At 39.7% G+C, this 18,104-nt stretch overlaps 1 protein-coding gene across 4 annotated transcripts in view; it reads right to left on the bottom strand.

Annotated features, from left to right (window-relative positions):
• Positions 1–18,104, bottom strand: part of Wasf1 (WAS protein family, member 1) — a 55,090-nt gene that overhangs the window by 12,292 nt on the left and 24,694 nt on the right. For all 4 annotated transcript variants that reach the window (XM_030245406.1, NM_031877.3, NM_001379453.1 and 1 more), the window contains exon 2: positions 5,870–6,030. In XM_030245406.1, coding sequence (XP_030101266.1) covers positions 5,870–6,002 — 133 coding nt within the window. In that variant the 5' untranslated portion in view covers positions 6,003–6,030. The remainder of the gene's footprint in view (positions 1–5,869; positions 6,031–18,104) is intronic.

The raw sequence follows: 18,104 nt of genomic DNA, 5'->3' as shown, positions 1-18,104 counted from the left end.
TACTTACCTTCCAACACACAAGTAACACATGCTTTCACCCGTAATCAGCATCAGCATTTACAGACTCTGCACGAGCTGAGCTTCAAGCCAGACGTCAGAATCAAGACAGGCTACTGTCTCAGAAGCCACAGAACCAACACTTAGTAGAGACATGTTACCTCCTCTTATCATCATTCTTTTAAGATCATCAAAAAGCTAAAATTCTTCCATTTTTTTTCTAGTCCTGTACATCCTTATTACCAAAAAGTATAAGCCAGAAACAACCAGAAATCTCCTGAAGTTCACAAATTTTAAACAAGGATAATGTTTAAATAAATATGGGAAGCAATTTAGAAAGCAGATTAAGTTCAAATCTTGATTCCATTCACGGTGAGACATTGGCACCAATCCCCTCAACTGTTAAATAAGAATAAAAGTATCTGTCTCAACGAAGTTTTAAGAAGAGAAGGCATAAGCAACAAAATGCCTGGTAGCAACCCAGTACAAAGTAAGACTGAGCAACAGGGCATCTTAGTCTGAGCCAGAGAAGAGGGAGACGTCTAACGGGGTGTTTACAGATCCGGTTTACCGGCAGATAAAAGCATCATCCCAGATGGGAGACCATGCAGTTACGAAGCTTTCCACTGATTTAAGAAATGACCTGGGTATAAATGTTAGAGACATGGAGATGAAAAATACTCCTTCACTTCTAAGAGAGATCATATTAAGACAAGGAGCCTTTTATACTTTGCATGTGCCTGAAATGATGAGGTTTTTAGGCGCTGCTCTGGCTAGTTTTATGATACCTTGACATGAGCTAATCATTTGGGAAGAGTGAGCCTCAATTAAGAAAATGGCCCCTACCAGACAAACCAGTCTGGTGGGGTGTGTTTTCTTTATTGATGATTGATAATTTAAGGTCCATACTGTGGGTGGGGCCACCCCTGGGCTGGGTGGTCCTGGGTGCTATAAGAAAGCAGACTCAGTAAGCAACGGGGAGCAACTCTTCCATGGCCTCTGAGTCAAGTCCCGCCTTGAGTGCCTACCCTGAATTCCCTCTGCGGTGGATCGAGTGTGATATCAGAGTTGTAAGTTTGAAATAAACCCTTTCTTCCCCGAAGCTGCTTATGACCAAGGCATTTTATCACAGCAACAGAAAATTTAACAGTGATAGATACATTTGTATTTTTCTGGAGAGAGGGTCCACAGCTTGTCAACAGGTTTTCAAAGGCCATGGCAGTCTCCCCAATAAGTTTAAATGCCACAACATTTCAGATGATACCATTCCATCCATTGTCTTTGTATTCCTTGTATTTCAAACCTACCTCCTCTCTTGTCTCCAGGGAGAGGTAAGAATGACGTTACAATGGGAAACCAATGTGTTCCTATCTGAAGGTCACTGTGCTTACGTTAGACCACCCCTCGAGAGCCACCGTCACTATCTATGCAAGTGGGCATAACACCTCCCATCTAACACTCTGTCAAGTCACTCCTGGTCTCCTAGTGAGCACACCAGTTTTAGTTCTATTCTTCTCCTTCTCAAAATTCATTCCTTACAGGTGCAACTCAGTCTACACTTCACCTAGCAAGCCTGCCTTAAGTCACAATGCATCTGTGATTACCTTTTACGAATAGTTCCTACAATCTACAGTTCATTCCAATGTTAACATATACCTGATCGTCCTTTTCAGAATGGTTTCTGTACTTATCCGACTGGAGAGTCTTCAACTAAATGAGAGTGTTTTGGGACAAGAGCCACAAACCTTTAACATTACACAAAATATTCAGCCTCATCTGTCCAATGTTTGTTTGCTAACTTTTGTCTTATAACTCTAGTTCATCTATCATCATCTCTTCTACCTTCTACCCTGTTCCTCCCTGGAGTTTACGGATTAGACAGACGGTTTCCCAGGTTTCTGTGCTGAAGGTCTGGTCTTTGGTAGAACGGTGGGGCATTACGAGCTGGGGTGCAGTACAAGGTGACTAAGTCACGGTGACATCTCTCAGAGGGCTGTAGCTCTGTTCCCTCAGACTGGATCAGCTCTAAGCAAGCAGCTATGATCAAGCTACCCTATGCCATTGACCTCGTCCTCAGTTAGCTGCTTCTCGCTGCTTTTCCATCATACTGTGACCTCATCAAGGTACTGTGCAGATAAGGCTGCTCAGACCTAACTTTCAAAAGGTGTGGCCTCTCTGTAGGATTCCAGCTTCAGGTGCTTTGTTAAATCGTCAAATTATTTACATGTGAGAGGGAAAACTAGACTTTATTAGATCCTTTCAGCAGAATAAACTGAACGCATTCAGCAAGCAAAAAAACACAGGAAGAGCAGTACAAGACAACCACTAGATGATTGGAACCGCAATGGCTAAGAGACGACGAAACAGAAGAAATTTACAGAATGTGAACTTTAAATTTTCATTAGTTATTTATTAGAAAGCAGAATTACGTTCTAATAGGAAAGTATCATGAAATGTTTAATTGGGTTGTGTGTTTTATTAGGTTGTGTGTTCTTTGGGTTGTGTGTTTTTATAAGAAGCCACAGGAGGCCTGCAGTCCCGCTGCTACACTGTATCCAGTGTGCTATCAGTCAGTGCCTTAGAACCGAAAACGGCCAGTGTCCAGAGCTATCTTACTTGTTTCTTGTTTGTTTGGGTTTTTTGAGACAGCCTTAGTCTGTAGCCCAGGCTGGCTCCAAATTGCAGCAATCACCTAGCCTCAGCCTCCTGAATGGCGAGATTACAAATGTGAGCCCCAGGACCTGACTGTTACACAATCATTCTAATAGCTTTTAATCAATTTAGATAGGTTTTTTTTTTTTAATTTAAAGAAACCTAAAATTATAGGTGTTTTCATTGTTATTTTAACTGTTTTGAATGAAAACTAGTAAGGCTTTCTTTTCTCACCATCTTAAATGGGATAGAAAACACATTACAACTACACTTTCTTGCAGCCTTAGGGCCAGAAATTAATTATGAAAGTCACTGAATTGTCCTAAGCCATAAAAAGCCTTAGAAGATATAAGACTATCTGCATTGACACAAATGGTCTCTGCAGTTTCCACATTTCGTGCTCAGCCGACCCTTCTTTGATAAAAGCTTTTTATTTTAAGTGAACTCAGTGAGACCTCTTCTGTCCTCCAAAACATACAAGTTTAAGAAACCGAGCCATCAAATGTACCAAAACTATTAAAGTAAAGGCAAACAGGTTCTGAGAGGGGTCAACTGGTCACCCCGTGTGTCTGCTTCTTTAAGAGTATAGGATTATTTAAAAGGCCAAGAAGCCCTTTAAATTTAACTTAATTCTAGGGTTTTAATTATGCCAAGTAGGGAAACATGAAAGGTTAATTTCAGGGCAATAAACTGCTGTTACACTTTGAATCCATGGGATTTTCTGATTTACAGTCTCTATGGGTAGCTTATAAATTATCTATTACATACCTACATGGTCTGAACACAAACATTAGGCCTAGTCATGATTACATCCGATAGTGTTTCTCTTACACACGTCAGTTACCACGTGTTTATTTGTCAAGGATTCTTTAGACTACATGAAAAATGTTAGTATTTTACCCAAACCCTATTAATGCTAAATTCTGTATTGGGCACGTATATACCCAAAATACTATGTCTGTTATTAGATTCAAAAATCTGTTTAAATTTAAGAATGTTCCCCCAAAGTTACTCCTGCCATTTCTAAGCTCTCAGCATGTATCTCAGTATTAGTATATGGGTTTGTATTAATATACTAACACAGGCATGAAAACAGATTGGATATGAAATTCTAGAACTTAAACCAACTAATTTTAGACCACAGAAAGTCACCAAAATCTTTTAAAAACATGGCTAATTCTATGTTAATACAGTATCTAATACCTTTAAGATTTTTGTTTTGACTAGTGTTAAAAACTCAGGATAGCTTTCCTGTGGAAGAAACACGCAAACTGTAATTTTAGTGATTTCAATAACTGACCCGAGAAAACAGCCACCAACAGAAATAAAGAGTGGAATTAAATTAATTTCAAGTGAACAGCCTGTTATTTATTCTCACAGCTACTTCACAGGTGATGCAAGGATTTTAAATTCTCACAAAGAACACTCAAATAGGGGATTCTTCAACTTAGCAGAAGCCATACTTGGAGACGTGCACCTGATCTTTTCCTGTGCTCTCTTTCATGTCGGGCTGGCAGGGGTGGCAAGCAAAGGCAGACTCTCGGGTAACTAAGTGATTCTGAGGGTTATCAACCAATAAGCCACTGTGCACTGGGCTGCTAACCAGTGATGCTTAGTGGGTGAGGTGCTTGTATTTATGATAGGTTTGCTGAAACACAGAGACCGAAAAAGTGAGGGTCATCTGTGTAACTTCCCATGTTGTCCTAGCTACAGCGGTAAAGACCCAAGCCTTTTTACATACATATGTACATACATATATATACATACATACATACATAAGATTAATAATTTCTTGAGCCACGTGGAGATGGATCTTGTACTTTTGCATTAGTGAGTTCTGTATTTGTGGATTTAATCTAATTCAATCAATTTTGGAAAAAACTGAAAAAAAATTGCTTCAGTATTGAATACATATAGACCTTTTCTGGTAAGTAACACAGTTAACAATTACGCACACAGCTTTTATGAAGTAGTAAGTGTTGTAATTTTGCACGATGTATGGGAAAATGTGTGAATATACCACCTTACCCAAGGGGCTTGATCATCTGTGAATTATGGTATCGGAGGGATCTAGCTGATCCCTAATGAGAACCAAGAGGAGACATGAGTTGAAAGGAGAGGAAAGGAGCCAAACCCAACCGCTAAGAGAATCTAGGATGATGGGGTATTAAAGGGAAAAACCTAGTAGAAATACATTCAGGGAATACATCTAGTCAAGAACACCTAATTCATATTTAAAATGAAATATAGTTATCTGAATAAAAAGCTCATTCGTTCCATTAAAAGACACACTGGATGTATTTTTTTTAAAGTTAATAACAACAGAAAATAATTTGTGTAATTCCTTAACAAAGTGCATCCTGTTACCTCTCAAGGATGTGTTACTACATGCTTCCTTCTCTATGTGCCCACCACTGTGTACCACGTGTGTGAGTGTATGGGTGTGTGTGTGTGCACGTGTGCATGTGAGACAGAGTCTCTCACTGAACTGGAACCTCACTGTTTCAGCTAAGGGGCCTGGCCAGTAAGCCACTGGGATCTGCTATCTTTGATCCCCAATACTAGACTTAGAGGCACATGCAGATATACCCAGCTTTTTATGTGGGTGCTGGGGATTTGAACTTATGTACCATGGCGACTATCTCAATAGGCCTCCTAATGCCTTCTCTCTAGCCAATCTTGCCTGACAGAAGCTGCATTCTCTTGCCGTTTTTACGTTACGGTGTATTCTAGACACTTGGTCCCACACTCTGATATCACACAGACTCACTTGTTAATCCCCCCACTAGTGTGCGCATACCTTGCTCTATACACCTTTGATAGTGTGAAGCTTTTTCCTGGTAGTAATAAGATATATTTTTAAAGAGAACTTAAAGTTCCCAAATACAAATAGTTAAATCATACAAAAATAGAAAACCAAGGTAACAACCAAGCATCATATAACTCTGGCTCTATCCTCTGCAGGTCAAATCACATTTTCACAACAGTTTTACTACTTCTAACCACTGTGTGATACTGTTTAGAGAGGTTCTGTTATTTCCTTAATAGGAAGAAATTACTGTTGTAACTCACTGATGTTACTTAGTGACTAAATTTTCATAATAATGTTATAATCCTTAGATGAAACATCCCTCTTAAATTAATAACAAGTACATTTTTAAACATAATAACTCCAAAGCAAATTCTGGTCTGCAATATTTAAAGTGATATAAATTCTTACTTAGGCTACTCAGTTGTCTAATTATATTTGCCAGGGAAATGTTGGTTACACATTCCAGTTCGTTCTTAATGCCCCTGGGCAGTGCTGTGTGGCACAAGTGCCGAGGGTCGATGTTTCTTTTCACCAACGGCATCTTGAGCTCAGCCACTGAACCAGCTCACCTGTGAGAAACAGAAAGAGAAACTGCCATCAGTCAGAGAATGGCACATGGAAGAATGAAGGTACATACTGTATGAAGACAAAGCAGGACTAACAAGAAGCCAAACTCACTTGTTAATCATTTCTTTGCAATTATTCCAACTACACCATTCTTTTAAGCTTACTTTCAGCACTAATTGGCCTGTGAGGAATCCACACCATTGACATTTACCATTGTAGAGATGTGTACTATGTAGCTGGTGTAAGAGGGAAATCTGAAACGGCTGGGGAAGAAACATCACGTTTATATTTCTACATATACCAGCTGTGCCCCAGAGGAACACCCTAAATCTCATCAAATCTACCAAATGTTTAATTATCAATAAGTTCTGCTGCTTTGCATCTCAGCCTGTCCTCATTTGGGTGATTCAGCAAGCAATGGTTAGTCAAACACAAGCCTCTCACCACTGTGGTTCAAATTTCACTGACCACAGAATAGTAACTATAAGCGTATAAACTCCAGCGTCACGACTAGCAGTCTGGGACATGAATCTTTGCTGCTATGAGATGCATGCTGTGGCCAGTGTGCCATGGATGCCATGTAGCTCACTGCACTGTATGTGTTACTCAGCCACAGGCAGCAAAGCTTTTAACTGTCATGCCTTCTTGCCTCTCATCCTAAAGCCACACAACATTTTACAAAATGGGTAGCTGGAAGGGGAGCTGACAGGACAATGAAAGAAGACAACGCTGAAAACGAAATTCAGTTATAATCCGAGGGGAGTAAGAGAACAGACAGATGACTGGAAATGTCACTACTGTCACTGCTTGAGAGACTAGCTACACAATGGGAAGAACTTAGGAAAGGTCAGCATATGGTCACAAATGAGGAGTGTACTTGTTACAAAAGGGAGTATGCTCTGTACAAAGTAAATGCTGGAAGAAGAATTTCACACTCAGGGAACCCTAGCGCTGTAATGCCGCACTTAGGGAAAAGGCAATAGGTCGGAGGCTGATTCAGATGCAGTGGGAAGGAGCTGCGCAGAAGTCTGCCAAGGCAGGAAAGACGCTCATGCTGCTATGTGCACTATTGTCAGCTGTACAAGGCAAACACTGTTCAAAATGCTCTCAGTGAGCTCTTCAGTGAGAAATAAAACACAATTCTTCTTGCCGGTAACATTTACCCAGTAAATTTTACTTTGAAAAAATGTCCCTGTACACTTTAAAACAGCAAAAGAGTTTCTTAATGCTTTTTGGTTGTTTTTAACTGTGTGTTATGATGTGTATGGGTGCAGACATGAACTTGTGGACAGAGGAGAACAACCTCTCAGTCAGTTCTCTCTTCCCAGCAAGGGCTGCAGGGATCAAACCCAGGGCTTCAGGCTTGTGACAAAGCACTTTTACCTGCTGAGTCATCTTGCCTTCTTGCTTTGGAGAAAACAAAACAAAAATCCCAACGAACACTAAAACATTATAATGAAACGGTACAATTTCTCCCACAGATTAAGATCATTTTCTGTAGTCTTAATGGTGTGTGTGTGTGTGTGTGTGTGTATGTGTATCTGGGGGTGGGGGTGGGTAGAGGTAGAAATTGAGTGTCTCCTTAATCACCCTCTACCTTATTTTTTGAGACAGGGTCTCTCTCCAAACAGAGCTTTCAGATCAAGACTAGCCAGTGGTCCAGCCCCTCAGCACTGGGATCACTGGTGTTCACTATTTGACTGACTTTATGTGCAGGGGACAGGGAGCTGCGTGTGGGTCCTGTAAGTCCTTCACTGACTGAGCCATCTCTTCACCCCCGTGATTTCCTTTTTAAAGCGTGTGTGTGTGTGTGTGTGTGTGTGTGTGTGTGTGTTCGCACGCACTCAGGGCTGAGCCCCAACTCTCCTGCTCCCGGACTCCCCTCTCACTGTATCCCTACCTTACTCTCATCCTGTCTTCACACGCTCTGTCTAGAATGCCTTTCCTCTTTCTCCTCACAGGGAAGAGTAACTGCTGAGCCTATACCCAGCATCTCTCCTCTGAATCCTCACCCAACTCCTCAGGAAGACGTACCCACCTACTTTTCCTGTCTTTAACTTTGACTCATATTTACATTTCACAGAATTCTACTACGTATATTCTATTGTACTGGACTTAAATGAAAAGTTTGAGAGAACTAAAAATCTTGTCCTATTCAACTTGTTTTTCTAATATCTAAGTAGGTGGTGATCAGATGATCGACAGTTGATCAATATATAAGTGGAAGAAAAAGCAATGGCCATGGCACATAAAGGCAAAACCAACAAAGCTCTTTAGGGCACCAAACATGTAACTTAGGCAGACAAACATATACCTTTCTAAAGCAACTAGTTCTGATTTAAGGATTAAGGGGTTTTATTTGCATAGATCCACTGTGAAAAATAATATCCTACAGTTTCGTTGCAAAACCAAACTTTGCTGGTTTCATGTGGGGATAAAGCAGGGAGAGCGAGTTATTTTTTGGTATCTATAGAGTCCAGCTCAGAGGCTAACGCATACCTTTTGCTGGAAAGAATCTGTAATGACTTATGAAGTGGTTTCAAACATTATTCTGATCATGAAGGAAAAATGGCTTTTACTGTGTTAAAACAGTGTCTTTATATACAGTGCAAGGTACCTGAAATGAAGTCCACTCTTATCCCTCCCCTGCCCTTCAGTTCACGCCATATATGACCATCTGTCTAATTCAGCTATCAAAATCTTAGCAATAAACAAATAAAGGCTATGAAAGTGTCATATTCCTAGTGTTAGAAAACGCTTCACCACTTTTAGCACAGCATCTTCTGTCAGATTAAAAAGAGAAAAAGGTAAAGTACCCATATTAAAACATGTAAATTAATTACGAAGCAAATAGGAAATCAAATTTATTTCATTCTTTTTAATATCCTGTGACATTTTATTTAAAAGCAATATAAAATTGTACAGAATAAGCTAATTACAAATAATATCTTTTAAATTATCAATGTTTGACCTGATTCTGAAGGGAAAATTGTTAACAAGAAAGCCAGATTCTACTGCGCTATAACATAAACGTAAAACATAAAACAACTCATTTCTGAAATTGTTACTCTGTTCCCCTAGGTCAAGACCTATACTTCCCAACCGTTGTAAAATTCAAATGGTTCTAAAAACAATTGGGTCCTTCAAGATAAAAGAACATAAAACAATTCTCGGATTTCTCATATGTATATTTCCACTATTCTTAGCACTTAAATGATCAATTACAGATGCAAAATTATTGATGCAAACACATGATGTATAACCTAATCAGACCAATTCTTGAAATAATTTTAAAGGAAATTCTACCTAAAATTTAAGTAATGTTTTCAATTAAAAAAAAAAAAACCCTTTCGATAGGTATATTTCTAAGTCCCGATGCAGGTTTTAAAATGTTAAATTAGATACAATAATGCTGAAGATGACAGGCTTACCAACAAATAGACTGCATGCTCCCTTCTAGGAGATCAAAAAAATACAACTACTGAAACCCAACGGCAGCAAAATGTCTGACAGCATTTGAAACGAAAGCTGCATCAACAGCTGTTTAAGTTCTTTTCAGTGTGGTTTCTGTTGATTTCTAATGAAGCCATCTATGTATAAAAGCAAAAAGCAGGAGTGGGGGGGGAGGGTGTGGGGGACTTTTGGGATAGCATTGGAAATGTAATTGAGGAAAATACGTAATTAAAAAAAAAAAAAGCAAAAAGCAATATATAAGTGTCAAACCATCCCAAGATCAGATGCCACAATGATGATGAATCTTTGGGGGGAAAAATAATCACAAAAACAAGTTACACAAACTCTCATTTTCAGAACTCAAAAACTAACCAATAAAAACTATTTTAAAATGTCCAAGGAGCCCGCGTAAATAACGCACCCTCCGTTTCAGAGATGATGAACAAAAATTACAGTTCTCGACAGGGAGGAAACTAAATAGAGAGCTTAGTCTCAGGGGTTCTATCTTTCCTCTCCTCTTCTCTATCCTTCTTTCTTAGATCAAGGGAAGGGGGCTGAGAAGAAAAAAGGAAGGTACAGTGATATTATAAGAAATTAGACAAATGGGAATGGATTATTAGATCTCCTTTTAAACAAAAACATATTATACCCATAATCTTACATTGGTAGAGATCTTCATATTATGATGCAGAATTGAAGCTATATTTTTTACAATGGTATAGAATTTGTATATTGATACAGGTTTAAGGTTCTCATTGGTATAAATCTTTGTTTATTGATACAAAATTTAAAATTAATTTTGTTACTATTAGATAGGCATATAACTTATTTAAGAATACAAGGCCCAGATACAGTCCTTTCAATTGCTGCTATTGCAACCTTTAGAATAATTAATGCAAGTTAATAGTCACTCATGGTCACAGTAGATTCTAATTTAGCTAATTACAATACAATGTTTTCAAGGTTATTCAAATAGTAAGTAGCTAAAATCCAATCAATGTTTAACAATTCAGTTATGCTATATATAGATAGATAGTCTTCAAAAGCATCAGAGATCCACAGAATATGGCAAGTAAGATTATTTCATTATTAAAAGATCTCTTGACTATGAGACATGTCTGTTCCTGACAGTATTCCCATTCTATTTTAAAGACGGTGATGACCTTCAATACCTCCACATGGAGTTGCTTCAACTGTGGGAAGCTAGCCACTGGGCAAAAAAAATGCCCTAATTTTATCTACAGGCAGAATGCTGCCCAAAAAAGTCAAATGGATGTAGGATAGTCAACTGTTAATGTCTGCCAAGACAGGATAAGCTAGTCCTTCAAAATTCTTCCTTCTCTTATGGTCTGTCAGATGTTCTGGGCCAGAAGGCTGAAGGTGGTGCTCCAACGTTAGAAGGAATGTTGGGGACTGTCCAGACAGTAGCTGTCTCTGCCAACTGTTTCAATTTTGGAAGCTGTGTTTCTGCACTTCTTGCATACTCAAATATTTATTCCTTCTCAAAGCTCTGACGGGACTCAAGACTAGATAGTTTTAGTCTCACAATTAAACTTAAGTTATTTAGCATTGAAGATATTCTAGACTTGAAAAGATGGTTTTGGAATGGTAATACAAGTTAAAATAGAAGATGATTTAGGTACAAAATTATAAACTCATTAAAGTAGAATAGATGATAAAACACTTTATCTAGCTGAATATAATGGACTAGACATTATAAATGTATATCATACCTTTTTGATATTTTGATAATTGTTATAATTGTATTCAATTTATATCTGAGGGGGGGGGGAAGCCTTTTATTGGACTAAAGAGGGGACTTGTTGAGGCTTGGTCTTACTGTCTACTGTAATGCTAAGTGTGGGCCCCCAAAACCTAGAGTATGCACTTAGCCCTGAGTGACCCTGACTCCACGTTATTTCTGATTGGTAAATAAAGACGCCAACAGCCAGTAGCTGGGCAGAAGAGATGGTGGGTGGGGTTTAGGATTCCTGGGCTAGGGGGTCAGCGGAGAGCCTTGGAGAGGATGGTGCAGGAGGAAGGAGAAGAAGCCATCATGGGTTAGGTAAGCCATAAAAAGTGGCCCTGAGAGTTGGCCAACTGGAGATACGAGCAGCCCAGGTGAAACATAGTAAATAGTAAGTAATAACTCCGGGTCATTGATAGGAAAGTAGACTCTAAAAACATAGCCGCTCTTGTGCTGTTTAGGGCTTATTGTAAATATAAAGGTTGTGTGTGTCTTTTATCTGGGAACTGGATGGTCAAAGATGGGATAGAAACCCCAGGTCGGGAATAAAAATTTCTATAACAGCTTATACATATACAAAATAATTACAATCAATCACTATGTATTAGTTTAAATGTAAAATGTCCTTCACATAGTCATGTATTTAAAGGGTCCCCAGCTGGTGACAGTATTTGGGAGGGCAGAGGTGGGTGTAAGAATGAGATTTAGAGGGACGCAGCCTGCCTTGTTATGGTCTTCTCTGCTTCTTAGTCTAGCTGCCATATGAAGATCTCCTCTATGTGTCCCTGTAGCCACAAAACTGCTCTGTCATCCTTTCTCCATCAGTCACATGACAACAATGACAACAAAATAACAAGAACAACCAACCAAACACCTTCTGTAAGTTACTTTGGCCACTACTTTGTCAGGGCAATGAGAAAAGTCACTAATACAACCTAGGGAAAGCAATTTCTAAAGGGATATAAAAATTACTAATATTTTATTGTGAGTAGTTAAGTGACTAGTCTTAGAACTCATTGTCAGTCAAACCATCTATGTTAATTTCAAATGGATTCTTAGGTAAATTATTTTCAATTATCCTATGACTACTGGATATTTAGTTATTCAATCTAAGAAATGTATTATGTGATTGATGGGAATAGATTACTATGAAATAATTATTCAAATAAAAAGTTGTGGGAAGCCACATGTGCCGTTGCAGAGTGGCGCTGACTACTGCTGGCCACCACGCATAAGTTTGGACAAACAACCAATGTGTACATATGCAGTAAAGTTTTTTGCAAAGACACTGCCTGGCCCGGGCATGATAATGAGGCTTTGAGAGTATAGCCAATCAGATGTGAGACATGCAAATGAGGTATGATAATGAGGCTCTGTGAGGTACAGAGAGAGAGAGAGAGTAGCCAATCAGATGAGGAACATGCAAATGAGGCTTAGTGCATAACCAATCCGGGTGTGAGACACGCCTCTCCTAGGCCTATATAAGCAGCACCAGTTCTGGGCTCAGGGTCTCTCTGCCTCTGCAATCAAGCTCTCCCAATAAACGTGTGCAGAAGGATCCTGTTGCAGTGTCGTTCTTGCTGGTCGAGTCTGGCGCGCGAGAAAAAGTTCCAGTACTTTAAGTTTTTAAGGGATTTTTGACAGAAAATGTTTGTGTTTGTGGTATACATATGTGTGTGCATGTGGCCCATGTGTGTGCACATGTGCGCAGAGGCCACCTTTGGGTATCTTCCTCTTGTATTGCTCTTCACCTTGCTATTACTATTATCAATGTTTTTGTGATAGGGCTGTACATTGAACCTGGAACTTGTCATTGCAGCTAGAACGCTGGTTTGTGACCCCTTGGATCTGCCTATCTCTGCTCTGTCAGCACCGAGGTTACAGGTGCGTGACATCACACCCACCTTCTACGTGTGCAGATTTGAGCTCAGATCCCCAAACCCATGCACTCACTCACCTGCTGAGCCATCTCCCCACTTAAGGAAACTACTGTTAAAAGAAATGTCCCACTACTTTAAGGTTAGAACGGACTTAATTACATTCAATAAACTAGTGAAATAATTGGATCATGAAAACAGCTTTCTTAAAACACAGTACAAATAACATGATGTTTTGCAGTTATAAAAGGCAAAACTGATTAAGAAAATATAATTTTTTAAAAAAGAATTATACATTACCAATCTAATTTTGAAACACACATTTAATTATGTAAAAAATCACAGGCCTTTCAACAATAAATTATCATAAAATATACTATAAAATACACCATTTAAAAAGATTAATAGAACAGGGTCTTATAGCTTGCTTCCCTCTAAGCCTTGAGTGTTCATATTCCAGGCATTCATTACTGTAAATGAAAGACTGGAAGAAAAATATAGAGCTTTAAAGTGTAATAGAAGAAGCTTGTAGCAAAACATCTCAGGATTATACAAAAATAACAAGTTTCTTCTTTGTTGTGAAGAGGAAACTACTCCCTATTCACAAATCTTTAAAATCTGCATTCAGGTTTAAAAACCAATATACAAGTGTAAAGAACTGTGAGCCATGCTGAGTTACTCCAGGTACCAAACTGCTTTGAGATGCTCTGGCCTTTGATCAAAGAAATTGTCCCAAGAATAATGCTGCCTTTACAAAAACCAGTAATTACATTTTGTACCTCATGTGACAATACTAAAGCGTTACATTTTGATAGGCTGAGAGTGAAAAGGATAAACTGTTATATGAAATAAAGCAAAAGTGGAAAAAACTTGCTACAGCAATCCTAACATTGATGCTATCGACTCACTCGATACAAGAGGGCTGAACAAGACAGAGAGCAGACAAGCAGTAATCTGACCCATCAGACACCAGCCTATTATGTGATTCCACGGTACTCTTCAAGAAAGCATGTATTTCTTGGGTTAGTAAACCAGTACTGAAACTTTACAAATCTATTATATAGCCATATCATTACAGTAACGTTATTTTCAATAGTTTAAAAGATGTTGCTTTGAAATCTGAGTGCTGGCATTCATCTCTCACAACTTTTAAGCGGCTCAGGCTGAGGTGATCATTCACTGGCTGTGAAAGGGTAAAGGGTTCCATCTCCAGAAACCACTTCGAGCTGGTGCATCTGCAATCCCAGTGCTCCTGAAGTGAGACAGGAGGTGGAGGCAGGAGAATGCCTAGAGGCTTGCTGGCCATGTAGAAGCCTAGACAACAAGGCCCTGTGTCAAAGTGGGAGGTAAGGACTGACATCTGAGGCCCTCTGACCTACATGCACACACATGCACACACACACACAGAGTACACACACCAGTGAGGCCCTCTGACCTATATGCACACACGCACACACACACACACACACACACACACACACACACACACACACAGAGTACACACACCAGTGAGGCCCTCTGACCTACATGCACACACATACAGAGTACACACACCAGTGAGGCCCTCTGACCTACATGCACACACACACATACAAGGTGCACACACCAGTGAGGCCCTCTGACCTACATGCACACACATGCACACATACACAGAATACACACACCAGTGAGGCCCTCTGACCTACATGCACACACACACAGAGTACACACACCAGTGAGGCCCTCTGACCTACATGCACACACACACATACAAGGTGCACACACACCAGTGAGGTCCTCTGACCTACATGCACACATACACAGTGTACACACCAAAACATCTTTTAAAACTGACAATCTACTTTTCTCAAATTTATATTCTAGTTTCCCTCACCAACACTGGAAAAACACATTTTAATTCCTACTTTAAAGCTTGTAGGATATATTGTAATTTAACTTTCCTCCAGTGTGGACATTTTTATGACTTCCAAAAATTTTTGGACAAGTTTTCACCAGGGTCAGTTGCTATTGACTTAAATATGAAAAACTCAAAACTTCTGAAATACTTAATTCTCAAAATATGTCTTTTACAGAATAAAAATTTTGGGGAAGGGGGCAGGGCATGCAAAAGGAACAGCAAGCAACTTTGGAAGCTTTAGAGGACAGCCCACAAATTAGCATAAGCATGATGGGCGTGCCTCAGAGAGTCCAGCGTGAGGCTCTGAAGGCAGTACTCATGGCTTTACACATTAGGAAACAGAACTGGGAGCCCCTTTGGCTTCTTTTTAAGTGAGAAAATGTATGGATACTTATCACAGTGAAGAGGTGGCTTCCAAATATAACACAAGTGGGTGCCCTCACAGTCAGCATGTCCCTTGTAATCTACAAGCTGTAAGGAAACTCTCCGGGGCTCCCAGCCCCTCGCTGGGCAGTATCAGAGGCACATAAAATCACAGTGACTGGCCATTCTCAAGCACTGCTGCTGGGGCAGATCAGTGACTCCACCATCATCCTCGGAAAGAACTTAGAGATGAAGGTTGTTAGTAAAGTTACGGTAAGATGTTTTTGGTAGTGTGGCCTTGATGTTGAAAATCTCAGGGAACAACTTAAAGTTCAGAAAGGCATAGTTTTGATAGCTGAGTGAGGGGCTCCTTGAGGCCAGGGAACAAGAACAATGGCGGCCTGGTTATCGCTGGCTGATGCACCTTTCTTGCTAATGATGGGTTGGTAATCAAGGGCGATGATTAATTTCCTGTACCCGTGTATGCCCTCAGCTTTCTGATTCTACGATTTAAATGTCAATGAGTAGTAGCTGTGCACCCTGATTGCTTTTTATATATAAGTTTAGGTGTGTGATTCTTTAAGGATTTTTTCTGGGATATTTTCATTTTATTTTGAATAGTCTTAAGACATAATTTTCTTATTTGAAACAAAATTAGCTCAAACTTTACATCACAGTTTTTCCAAATAATTGCTTACCTGTGTTTTTTATCTTTTTTTTAATTTAAATCCTTTAATCTTTTTTTTTTTTTTTTTTTTTTACAGTTTAGACTTCATTTCCCCTCCTGGTCTGCCACCCAACCATTCCCCATCCCATAGGAACCATTCCCCATCCTATAGCGCCATCCCCAGGCCTCCTAACTCCCTGGGGCTCAAGTCCTCAGGGTTAGGTGTGTCTTCTCTCACTGAGTCCAGACCTGACAGTCCTCTGCTGTATATGTGTCAGGGGCCTCATATCAGCTGGTGTGTGCTGCCTGGTTGTTGGCCCAGTGTCTTTTAAGATTTTTTGGTAAGATTACTTTTTAAGAGAAATAATAAAAATGATTGCTTCTTTTTTTGAAACTTCAAAATGCAGCCTGCCAGTAAGAGAACTGGCTGAGAAATACCGTGCTTCTTCACATTTTGTTAATCCATATTAAGCTGCTTAGACATGAATGCATGTGAGTCCTTCACCTGTAATATGTACAATGTTTAATCATGGAAGGGTGTTAGAGAACATGCTATTTTTTACTTGTATTCATTGTAATCGTTCATGTGAAGAAAAACAATGTAACCACACTGTAATTTTTATATTGCTTGAAGGTTTCTTTGGGGGATATAAACTGTAGGGGAAAAGCAACGAAGTACTTAAGCATGTGTGTGTGTGTGTCCCTTTTGCCAGCCCCAGAGATTTAAGTTTTGCTCCCTCAGAGAAGAAACCTGCTGTGATTAACTGCGCCACCCAGACGTCCTCCTCAGTACCTGCCCTGCTGGAATGGGACTCTGGCCATTCTCAGCCCTCATATGAGGGACCATGGCCATTCTCAGCCCTCATGTGAAGGCTTGCTGCTGTTTTCTCAGCTCGCTAAGAATCTGGACAGGTTAACTCATTTGTGCCCCAGTTTCTTATCTTTAAAATAAGGAAAACATTATCTACCTCAAAACATTCGAGGTGGCAGCTAAAGGGGTTATCACGGGTACAGCTTTTAGAGAAGTCCTTAGTGCACAGTAGGGACACACTAAACAACACCGCTACCTTCTTACCACACTGAGCTTTAGGAGACAGAACTGGCAGCCTCTCTGACTGCTTTGTTTTTTAAGTGAGAAAATGAGTGGATACATACATATCACAGGGCAAAGAGGCTTCCAAACATAACACAAGGGGACTGCATATATGGACATGGTACACACTCTTGCATCAGAGGACACAGATAAAGTGTACTGAGGACAAATTTCAGGCATGGCAAGGTGACAGAAGGGTCAAATTTAGAGAAAAGTTTGAAAATAACTACATGTTAGGGATATTTGCTGGTCACAGAGGCACAAGTGTCTCAAGAATATAGGAGAGGGATTTGGGAAGGCTGGAGAAATCAGTCAACTAAGGAGAGTTCCAAGGAGCAAGCATTCCCTCCCGGGTGCAGAAGATGAAAACAAAGGCTGGCTGACTCAGAGGAACCTCGAGATGAGTCACAGGAGAACTACTTCTAGATCCTTTGAAAGCAAAAAGGATACCTTGTTTCTGTTGGAGTCTAAAGGTACAAGTTACAGCACCCAGAAGTAAGAGCCTTTCTAACTTTACTGCATATAAATTATCTATTTCATGCTGGCATTACAGGGATAGTGATGTTACAAACTCCAACTCAGTCACTTCACCTCATTACATCACTCTCATTACATCACGTTCGCTTTCCTGTGGATTCCTGGGTTTACTAATTACTGGGAATACATTTTCTCACCTATTATAAATTTTTGACATAATTTGTCATCTTGGCAGTTTACCGCACAGAACTGTTTTCTCATTTTAAACCTGGGCTTTTCTACACATACTTTCTCTTCCTGGACACCTTCAATTACACACACACACAAAAACAAACAAAAAAACAAACAAAAAACAACCAACCCCCCCCCCCAAAAAACCCCCAACCAACCAAGCAAAAAACAACACAATCTGACAAACAAACAAAAAACCCACAACCAACTATAATAGCTTTTTAACTCATAAAAGCCTATTACTTTCAAGACAGGAAGAAACATTAAAACT

Source organism: Mus musculus, chromosome 10 (genome assembly GCF_000001635.26).
Source record: "Mus musculus strain C57BL/6J chromosome 10, GRCm38.p6 C57BL/6J".
NCBI classification, from domain to species: Eukaryota; Metazoa; Chordata; class Mammalia; order Rodentia; family Muridae; genus Mus; species Mus musculus.
Note: the sequence above shows the minus strand (reverse complement) of the source record. Positions and strands in the feature narration are given on the sequence as shown.